This window comes from Benincasa hispida, unplaced genomic scaffold, assembly GCF_027475165.1.
Source record: "Benincasa hispida cultivar pf3 unplaced genomic scaffold, pf3_genome.v1.1 HicScf1544, whole genome shotgun sequence".
In the NCBI taxonomy this organism is placed as follows: domain Eukaryota; kingdom Viridiplantae; phylum Streptophyta; class Magnoliopsida; order Cucurbitales; family Cucurbitaceae; genus Benincasa; species Benincasa hispida.
In genome coordinates this window covers 22,334-34,217 of record NW_028325903.1, presented here as the reverse complement: position 1 = coordinate 34,217, position 11,884 = coordinate 22,334, and the positions used below count along the sequence as shown (strand labels likewise).

General features: G+C 34.9%; 1 protein-coding gene across 1 annotated transcript; it reads right to left on the bottom strand.

Annotated features, from left to right (window-relative positions):
* Positions 1–52: 52 nt before the first annotated feature.
* LOC150030979 (uncharacterized) lies at positions 53–3,993 on the bottom strand (the record flags this gene model as incomplete). The annotated part of the gene is made up of 3 exons (XM_090309363.1): positions 1,655–3,993; positions 1,327–1,432; positions 53–94 (listed from the first exon to the last, which is right to left on the bottom strand). Coding segments are annotated over exons 1-3 (876 nt in total), but the record flags the coding sequence as incomplete, so codon positions are not given.
* Between the last annotated feature and the right edge of the window lie 7,891 nt (positions 3,994–11,884).

Genomic DNA, 11,884 nt, shown 5'->3' with positions numbered 1-11,884 from the left:
TCATTCACAAATATCTAGTACTAATTCCATGAATAAACCAGAATCACAATACCATAAATACAGCTTTCAATGATAAACAGATCATGTCTTCCACCTATGAATTTATCCACAAACAAGAATCACAATACCAGAATCAGAGTTTCATAGAATACTTACACCAAGTCAACCAGAACTAGACTTTCATAGAATATTTACACCAAGTCATCATTTTTCTCATTCACAAATATCTAATACTAATTCCATGAATAAACTAGAATCACAATACTAGAATACAACTTCCAATAAAAAACAGATCATGTCTTCCACCTATGAATTTATCCACAAATTCATTCTAAGCTAGCATTTACATTCTATTGAGACAAAAAAAAAAACAAGAATTACATCCTTACACAAATCGGCCAACAAAACTTGTCCATTGGGTCCGAATTACGTCAATCTCTCCTTGTGTATATGCATCTTTTGTATTGAACTACAAAAAGGAAAAAAAAAAGATAAACTCAACATAAGCTTACATCCATTTATTAAATTAAAGCTAGCACTATATAAAAAATAAATAATTTACGTACGAGGCTAGTAATGGGAGTAGTAGGATTATGCACTATTTCATGTATATATTTTTGCACAAAGTACCCGCATCCTACAGAATCTAATTGACGAGGGCACTGCATATAAAGTTGAAAAAAATTGTTAAATTTTTATAAAGAAGTCGAATGAACATAAATTGTTAAAAAATGAATACAAATTTACCTTTACCGGTTTCCATTTTGGAGAAGACCGATAGTGTTGGAGATCGTGCTTGGCTTGCCATGTTTTCAATCCATTAAATAGTTTAAAAGCATTAGTTAAACATAAATACTTCAATTAAGAGCTAAGAAAGTTCAATTACACTTACATATTTATAACTCCATGAAAATCCTCTTGAACCTTGCTTCGAAGAGAATCCAAAACACAAACACAATTTTCTTATACATTGATTACAATCAATATCCAATGATAACTATAATAAACAACAATTTTGAAATATTAGTACGTGTATAATGCAAATTAGCCACAACATAAACACAATTTACTTACCCTGTGTTATATGGAATGAGGACTATTTGGTCTAAATTAGCCAATTCTAGTTGATTGGCTAAATTTCTGGATCGGATATCTTGAGATTTCACGTGTGGCGATATTCTTGCTTGATCAATTATAAAAAACTTCTTTGTAATATCACAACCACATTCATCCCAAAGATACCTAAACAAAGTAAAAGTTATTATTCATAATATTTTAGTAGTTAACATTTAATTATACATCAAATAGTAGGTCTCTAGAGATTACCCGTGTGGACAACCACCAACTGAATGTACGATTATGCTCTTCTTGAAACCACTTTCTACTTTTATTTTTACCAGAATTAAGATTAGACAAAATATCCATATGTTGCCTATTATAAATGACAAAGTTAGTAGATTATTGAATAATCAAGTAACCTAAAACAAGAATAAGATGAAGATCTACATACTCGACGTAAGGAAGCACATCATTTACATTTTAAAGGACATAAAGATGAGCTTGATCTAACTCATCCTTACTCGATCTGATAAAAGAAGCAGCTGATAATGCTCTATCAATGTTTGAATTCGCTTTCTTTGTTGATGAGTTTAGCCCAATAGAATTAACACCAAATACGAATTCAAAACAAAACTCTATAGTCTCTTCAATAATATAATTTTCTCCAACACAGCCTTCTGGTTGATTTTTATTTCGTACATAAGTTTTCAACACTTTCATGTATCGTTCAAAAGGATACATCCACCTCAAATAAACAGGTCCACAAAACTCAACTTCTCTTACGAGATGCACTACAAGGTGTACCATAATTGTGAAGAATGATGGAGGAAAATACTTCTCTAAGAGGCATAGAGTGACAACGATATCCTCTTGCATACCCTTTAACTGAGATGAATCGATCGCCTTGCAACATATAACATTAAAAAAGAAGCATAGGTGAGTAATTGCAAGTCTTACATGTTTAGGTAAAATATCACGAATGGCTACAGGTAATAATGGTTGCATAAGAACGTGATGGTCATGCGACTTAAGTGCGTAAAGTTTCAAATCTGTGAACGACACTAAACTTTGAATGTTCGATGAATAACCTTTAGGTATTTTAATTTCTGATAGTACCTTACAAAAGTTCAATTTCTCAGCTCGTGTTAATGTATAACATGCGAGAGGTAAAAATTCTTTTTTCTCTCCTACTTGAGGGGCTAACTCTGATCTAATGTTCAATTCCACCAAATCTAATCGAGTCTTTATTCCATCTTTTGTTTTACCAGGAATATCAAGCAATGTGCCAATAAGATTTGCACATACATTCTTTTCAATGTGCATCACGTCTAAACAATGTCGCACGTAAAGATACTTCAAATATTCTAACTCGAAAATAATAGATTTTTTCTTCCATTAAGTTGAAGTGTTATCTCCACTGTTCTTTTCTTTGATACTTTTCTTACCAAATGAATATTGATACTTACTTGTTTCTGCAAGAATTTCTTCCCCACTCAATGGTTCTGGACCAAATTCTAATTCTTGTGCGCCATTAAAAGCTTTCTTTTTTTTCCTATATGGATGATGGCGGGGTAGAAACTTGTGATGCCCGAGATATGCCATCCTCTTCTCTTTTGGTAAATAAGTGCATGAAGTATTCTCTCCACAAATTAGACATGCATGATATCCTTTAACCGTACAACCACACAAGTTACCATACGCTGGAAAATCATTAATGGTCCATAATAAAATGGCTTTAAGAATGAAACGGTGTTCTTCATATGCATTGTAACATTCTACCCCATCTTTCCAAAGGTTTTTCAAGTCATCTACTAAAGGAGCTAAATAAACATCTATGTCATTTTTCAGTTGTTTAGGACGATATATTAGTGCAGTCAACATCAAAAATTTCCGCTTCATGAACAACCATGGAGGTAGATTGTATGTCACTAACATCACTGGCCAACAACTATATCTACTACTCAGATCTCCATGTGGATTTACCCCATCTATCGAAAGAGCAAGACGAAGATTTCTAGGTTCTGACCCAAACTCTGGCCACAAATTGTCTATTTTTTTCCACGATAGGGCATCTTTGGGATGTTTTAATAAACCATCTGTTTCTTTTTTTTTAGCATGCCATGTCAATAAACTTGCTGTCTCTTTACTTCGAAATATTCTTTCAAATCTTGGAATTGGGGGCAATTACCACATGACTTTTGCTGGGATATTTTTAGCCCTTTCGTTTAAATTTTTTTGAAGCTTCCATCTTGACGTACCACAAATGGGGCATACATTTGTATTAGAGAGTTCTTTTCTAAACAAGCGACAATCATTTCTACATGCATGAATCTTCTCGTACTTCATTCCAAGAGTACCCAAAATCTTTTTTGCTTCATAAGTAGAAGTTGGAATTTCATTAGGACTAGGTAATATGTCATGAATTAATTTCAACAACTCAGTGAAACTCTTATCGCTCCATCCAAATTTAGCTTTTAAATTATATAACTTTACCAATGTAGATATTTTAGAAAAAGTTTTACAATTTGGGTACAATGGTTTGTTCGCATCATCTAATAATTCTTCAAAATTATCGGATTTTTCACTAAAATAGTTATTGTATACAGGCTCAAACATTCCAATTGTGTCATCAACATCAACATCATCCTCATAAGCTTCGTCTCTTTCACTAGTAGACACATTTTCATTGTTCCTCTTAATCGGTAATGATTCACCATGAAAAATCCATGTCTGATAACTTTGATCTATACCATTAAAAAATAAGTGTTCTCTTATTTTGTTCACATCTAGAATCTTTGCATTAACACACTTCAAACATGGACAACTCATGACATTCGGTATATTTGAATGTTGTAGACCATTTTTAATAAACATCTCGACTCCTAAACCATACTCAGCTGACATTCTATTCATTTTCATCCATGACTTATCCATGATTGTAAAATATGCATCTTGAACAAATTTAGAACAACTAGACTTTTAAGGTAAGCATCTTATAAATATTACCTTGTCCTTGTTATTAATGTTGTTATGAAGTCCTTTTTGTGTTGGGTGCACTTTCTCCACTTGTCAACCTTCTTAAAACACATCTAATGCAATCTTCCTAACAAATGAAAAACTTCACTCAACACCACACAACAACTGACAGTGAATTCTAAGCTAAAGCCAATGGGAGGTAAGGACTCTAAACGGTAACATATGGAGTTGACAAGCATGAACCATTAACCACGTTACGTATAAATTTGATCAACGGAAGAGAAAAAAGGCTTACTGCACGAAGCTACAAAAGATTAACGAAAATAATGTTCCTTACTAAAGTACAGGATAATCAGTGCCTTAATTTCTTATTTTCTTATACATGAACCATATTGCTCAACTTGAATAACAACAAGATAGAGGATCAAAAGATGGATTGGTCAGATATAAAGAGTTATTAAACCATTTGTAAATTATAAATAAATGTAAACACATGAAAGTTTCCAGAATATATAGTGGATGAGTAACAGAACAACTACTAGGTTGTATATGCCATTGAGATTCAAGGACGTTTATGAAATTTAGAGGATGAAAGGACTCTTCAAGGAGAGAGAGAGTTCAGTTAATCTCCAATGCCCTGAAGAAAGCAACATAAACATGGATAACACATTGGTCTGCTTGGTTCGACTATTTTTAGAACATTTGTTCAGCCTTTCTTTCATTCATCGTGATTCATGACACTGTTGTTTGTGTAACAATGCACCGTCTAATGAAGTCTGAGGTTGAATGGTTAAAAATTCAAAGTTTATGAATCTACTCTAAAGATAAACCCAAAATTTCCCAAATGGATACAACAAGACAAGCTACTCTTTTGGTGGTTATTAGGTTCGATGAAAAAATAAAAAGTTGTTCAAATATTCAACTATCAAATGACAGAGGAAGAAAACCCCACCTGAAGGCAAACGAAAATGTTGTTCAAATATACCTGCGATGGAGAAGCTTGGATGACGAGCTCGTTTTAGATGACTGCCCGATGACCACACGATGAAGACAACCCCACCTGAAGGCAAACAGCTGAACAACAGCTATTGAGAGAGGAGAAAGTTTGTTTGGGTAGGCAAATGGCCGATCGAGGGTCGCAGTACTTTTGGTAAAGTGAGAGAGCTGAGAGATGAAATTTAGGGCACGCGCGTGCGAGAGGGAAATGAAAATTTTGATAAATTTGAAAAAAAAATGGGAGGCCTTCAATGTCGGTTTTAAATCGAGGGTCGCATCCGATAATGCTATTTTCAACCGACATTGAAGCCCGAATTTCTTCTAGTGTTCCTTTCCCGTTTTTTAGGCTAATCATCTCAGTCCATTAATTTTTGGTGAATGTACATGAGATGTATGTTTAAGTTATATGTCATATAGTATACCATATAGTTTTAAATCCCACCATAGGTTATGCATTCACCATGCATCATCTCTATATTGTAAGAGTCATGATATAGTAGTTTGCATGATTAATCTACTTTAAAGCATGCTCATGCATCATATAATGTAAGAGTTATATTTATGCATGCATTAAGCATATTCAGGCATCATCTTTATATTATAAATATTATAGTATAAAGGTGTATGGAAGCATGTATGCTTCGTTCATTACATTTTATATAAGAGTTATATATAGTAATGAATGGACATTGCATGAAGCATGATATATAGGTTAATTTATAAGAGTTATAAATACCTAGTCTAGCTTAGTAATGTGGATGATTTTGGTTGTTTCTTTTATAAGAGTTATAATGGAAATTAGAACTAAAATCAATAAGAAAGACATGCATGCAAACTTAGGTTGAATCATGTTTTAAAAGAGTTTTAAAATTTAACTGAGATAGACATAAGATCACGGTTTTAATGAGATTAGAAACCTAAGTTTAATCTTTCAATCAGTTTAATAGGATTAAATTGACTAATAAAAGATTAAATATGTACCAAATCTATCTATAAGGGACCTTTTGTCTAAGACGGGTTCTGTCTAGGCTGGAGTACTTAAGCTGATGGAAACGGAACACTCCTACCTGGGAACCTACCTGGAAAGGTGAATTAGATAGATTTGATGCATGCATGCAAATTTGATGATAATATATTAAAGTGTTTAATGGGACTTGATTCGAACTTGTTTAATTATCAAAAGCAAGAGTTGTTTTTTTAGCAAATTAAACTCACACTTGGATAAAATCAGTAGTCGGATTGTCTAAGTTAATGAATCCTTAGGTAGAACATTCAATGGAAGGTACTTGGGGTATATGATACTTCACTTAAACCTCTTCACGTTTCTCCCTAATGTCCACACCATGAGATCTATCCTCGGCCTCAAGGTACCCTGGGAGTGTCCCCTTAAAGTATGGTATTTGAATAGGTCAATACTAAGGTGAATTGAGAGAATATTCATAGTAAGTGGGAGTGGGACGTGTGATAACATATTTCACGGTCTTTCTCATTCGGTTGGATAATGTTTTATGCATCGCCTTGAGACACCTTGGGAGTGTCCCCCTAAAGGATGGCAGTTTTGCACAACTCTTTATCTCATCTCCTGTATAGGATAAGGTTCGTTTAGTCTCTTTTCCTAATCTACTTTTCCCTACGGTGGGCACATTGGGCAGGATTCTAGGGCCTAAAATGAGGGGTTAGACTTACGCGAAATTTTTAAAGGTTAACAGTTCTGGACCGAAAAATGGTGACTGTTAGAGTCAGTTACAAGAGTTGTTTCTGTTTAATGGTTGAGAATGTCTCATTTCAATGAAGAGGCACTTGATTACCCCACTGGTGACTTTTGTCCTGCCTCGCTGGGGCACCATTGAAAAATAGATGTCACTTAGGGTACAATAGGACATTTTTGCTAAAACTAAAATTGGTGTTAAAAGTAGTAATGTATAGACTTTGACAGTAATGTTGTGCTGAACAAAGTTTATTATACCCTTACAACTCTCCTTAATGAGTTGAATACATTCCAATCCTTACTGAAAAGCAAGGAGAAAAAGGTTGGTGAGGAAAATGTTGCTTCATCATCTAAAAAGTTCCATTGGAGTTCGACCTCCAGAATAAAGTCTGCACCTTCTACTTCCAACACTACTAAGTGGAAGAAGAAGAAGGGTGGTAAGGGGAAAGGGAAGGCACCGGCTAACCCACAAGCTGCCACACAGTGGGTAGGCGACAAGTGTCGGTTGTAACCAGGATGGGCGCTCGAAGTGGAACTATCCTCGCTGGTTAAAGGAGAAGGAGAAGGCTAAGGCCAAGGCATAACAAGATAAATGTGATTTACTAATTTTGGAAACTTGTTTAGTGGAAAATGATGATTTTGCCTGGATTATAAACTCTAGGGCCACTAATCTTGTTTTTTCTTCTTTTCAAAGGATTAGATCCTAGCGGAAACTTGAGGCTGTTGAGATAACGATGCGAGTAGGCACCGAGCACATCATCTCAGTTGCGCCAGTGGGAGGGCTCCAGTTGAATTTACAGAATAATTTATCATTTTGAATTATGTATATATAGTTCCTGAGTTAAAGAGGAATTTGATTTCTGTAAAGTGTTTGTTTGAATGTAAATACTCTCAACTTTTCGGTGAACAAAGTGTTTATCCTGAAAGATGGTGTTGAGATTTGTTCAGCAAAAGTAGAAAACAATTTGTATGTGCTAAGGCCATTAGCAACAAATTTCCTCCATAACATAGAGATGTTTAAAATTGTCATAACTCAAAATAAACAACTTAAGGTTTCTCCTAAGGAAAATGCCAAACTTTGGCACCTTCGATTAGGGCACATCAATCTCAATAGGATTGAGAGGTTGGTGGAGAATGGATTTCATCGTGGCCTTTCTAACCTAGTTCAAGATCAAAATTTTATATGTAATAATGTTGTTACAGTCTGGATCTTGAATGCTTTGTCAAAAGAGATAGTTGCTAACATTAATTTCTCTAATTCAGCAAGGGATATTTTTCATGATCTTCAACAGTGTTATTAGCATAAGAATCGTCCACGCAATTTCTAGCTTCATCGTGGCCTTTCTAACCTAGTTCAAGATCAAAATTTTATAACTACTTACTTTACAAAATTGAAGACTATCTGGAATGAATTGGCAGCTTATCATCTTGTTTGTTCTTGTGGCCGATGCATATGTGGAGGCATCAAGGATTTGCTCAATCATTTTTAGATTTAATACGTTATGGCATTTCTCATGGGATTGAATGATTCGTTTTCTCATATCCGTACTCAATTGTTAGTGATGAAGCCTAAACCTTCCATTCAACGAGCGTTCTCTTCAGTTGCTCAGGTGGTTGAATAACGTTCTGCATCCATTCCTATATCTCTCAACAACGTTATTTGGTTTCAACAATGCCACTCTTTTGGCAAAGGCTTCCACTTCTTCTTCTTCCACAAGTTCTACTTTCGCTCCTGAGAATTCTCTATCGAAGAAGAAAGAATGGCTTGTATGTACTTATTTCAACATATCTAGTCATATTATTGACCAGTACTACGAACTCCATGGCTATCCGCTTGGATATTGTCAATCAAAAAATGCGGCTAAAGATTCTGGACAATCAGATTCTTCTCTGACTTCTTTGTCTGATTCTTCCATGATGCTTCTGAACAATGTGAAGGACACTTGGCCATGTTACAATCTCATCTCTCAAAAACTAAGTCTGCATCTATAGAAGTTTCATCCTCTGCCTCTAGTTCTAATCATGTTGTAGGTATCTGCGGTTACTCTTCTTCAATTTCTACTGATGTTTGGTTCTTAGATTTAGGCAGCTCAGCACATATATGTTGCTCAAGAGATTATTTTACACATTTATCCCCTGTTTCTGGAATGACTGTCTTGTTGCCTAATCATGATTGAGTCACTGTAGATTTTGTTGGTGATATCAACATTTTTCCTGATCTCCTTCTTCAAAATGTGTTATTTGTGTTAGCATAAATTCCTTATATCTATATTTAATAGATAAACCCTAGGATCATTCATGTCAAATTGTCAAGAATAACATACCGGATTCCATTGCAAAATTGATGATAGCTTCAAGATGATGATGGATGACTATGATCTTCCTCAACCAAAACTTCGAATGCCCTTAGTGGGATCTCTCTCTAGATGGGATTCATGAAAGACTGAGTGCTCATATTATTTTGGTATATCAGGGACCATAGCCCTAAGGTCTCTTTAGGGTTCCCATTAAACCCTAATTAACTAGAAATGGGCTTCTACCCATTAAGTCCATACTCAATTAGGAATCTAGGGCCTTAATTAATTAGATCACATAATAGGGTTCAATCTAATAAAATAACCCAATGTGATAAATTATTAATCCACATACATAGCCCATACTTTAATTAAACATATTATTATTTAAATATATCTAACAATCTCCCACTTGAACTATGTCTATGTACCTAATATAATTAAATCACAAAAACCTTAAGCGCACATAAACAAGTTATTTCAATAATAGAATTCCCATTTAGTTCAATCTGGTCCATCTCCTATATTAGCATGGAATCAAGGCGGCTTTCGTCACTACCCTTGTAACTAAACCTTCCATGATCACCAATTCCAATACATTCAATGACATAGATCAAGTATGGATGGATATCATGGAAACTACATGCAAAGTGATCTGGATCATGCCTGTTTCCAACTGGTCCAAATTCCTTAATGAGAACATTCTAAAAAAAACTTTATGCTAAACTGCATGCATGATAAACAAGTTCAGATAATAAAACATAAACCATCAACTTTATTTTATATAGAAAATAAACAAAATAAGGTCAAAGAACATCCTCAATAATAAACTCCCACTAAACCATGGAATCAGAAAAGTGACTAACACCCATGTGAGCAACATGCTCATGAAAAACTTTAGGTGGTAAACCTTTAGTCAATGGATCTGTCACCATAGAGTTTGTTCCTATGCGTTTTATTGAAATTTGACCATTCTGAACTCTTTCTTTAACAATCAGAAACTTCACGTCTACATGCTTTGACTTCGTATTGATTCAGTTGTTGTTGGAATACATCACAACCGGCTTATTGTCACAAAATAATTTTAGTGGTTTTTCTATGCCAACCACTATCCGCAGCCCAGTGACAAAATTTCGCAACCATATTCCATGATTGGATGCCTCATAACATGCTATAAACTCTGCAGCCATGGTAGAAGAAGCCATAAGTGTTTGTTTAACACTTTTCCAGGATACAACTCCTCCAGCCAATATGAAGATATAGTCTGAAGTAGATCGCAAAGTGTCTTGACATCCAGCATAATCAGAATCAGAATACCCAATGATCTCCAAAACTTCTGATTTCCGATAAGTGAGCATATAATCTTTTGTTCTTTGTAAATACCTCATAACCCGTTTGGCTGCTTTCCAATGATCCATCCCTGGGTTACTCAAATATCTACCTAACACTCCAACTATGAATGCAATATCTGGATGCGTACATACTTGAGCATACATTAGACTTCCAATGGCCGATACATAGGGAACTTTCTGCATCTTCTTAGTCTCGAGTGTGGTCTTGGGGCATTGACCTAAATGAAATTTATCATCTTTAGCGATCGGGGTATCTCCCGGCGCACAGTCTTTCATGCCAAATCTACTCAAGATCTTTTCAATGTAGTTCTTTTGTGACAATCTCAAAATACCTTGAGAACGATCTCGCAGTATTTCAATTCCTAATACAAAAGAAGCATCACCAAGATCCTTCATCTCAAAATTTCTTTTCAGAAATCTCTTAGTGTCATAAAATAAACCTATATCATTACTAGCTATGAGTATGTCATCAACATATAACACCAGAAAGATTGATTTACTCCCACTGACCTTGTGATATACACAATCTTCCACAATGTTCACCTCAAAATCAAATGAGGTTATCACTTCATGGAATTTGTGATACCATTGACGAGAGGCTTGCTTGAGAATGTAAATGGATTTCTTTAATTTGTACACCGTAGACTTTGAATTATCAGACACAAAGTTTTTTGGTTGCACCATATAAATCGTCTCATCAATGTTCCCATTGAGAAACGCAGTTTTTACATCCATCTAGTATAACTCTAAATCAAAGTGAGCTACCAGTGCCGTGATTACCCTAAAATAGTCTTTCGATAAAACCGAAGAGAAAGTCTCTTTGTAATCAATGCCTTTCTTTTGAGTAAAACCCTTTGCAACAAGTTGAACCTTATATCTTTCGATATTGCCATGTGAATCACTTTTGGTTTTAAATATCAATTTGCAACCTATGGGCTTCACTTCTGATGGCAGTTTGACAAGTTTCCAAACATCATTGTCTTTCATGGATTTTAATTCCTCTTCCATAGTACTTATCCACTTTTGAGAGTTAGAACTTTGTAAAGCTTGTTGGAAGTTGATTGGATAATATTCCATTGCGCCCACATCATCCTGATGTTCTTGAAGAAACACAATATAATCATCTGGAATTGCACTTCTTCTGTCTCTAGTCGATCTTCTTAGTGGCACTTCTTGAGGTTGTTGAGTTTGAACTTCAGGTTCAACAGCGGGGACTTCAATGTTATCTTGTTCTATAATTGGTGCAATAATGAAGTAAGAAATTGGAGCCTGAACATCATTTATAATCACATGAGGAAAAGAAACCAATTCCTCTTCAAAGACAACTTTCCTTATGTTATCTTCCCCTCAAACTCAACAACCTCAAGGAATCTAGCATTTCTTATCTCAAACAATAATCTATAAATGGGATCATAAAACTTGAAACCCCGAGAGTGCTCAGAACACCCAACAAAATAGCAGCTAATAGTTCTTGAGTCCAAGTTTCTTTCATTAGGCCT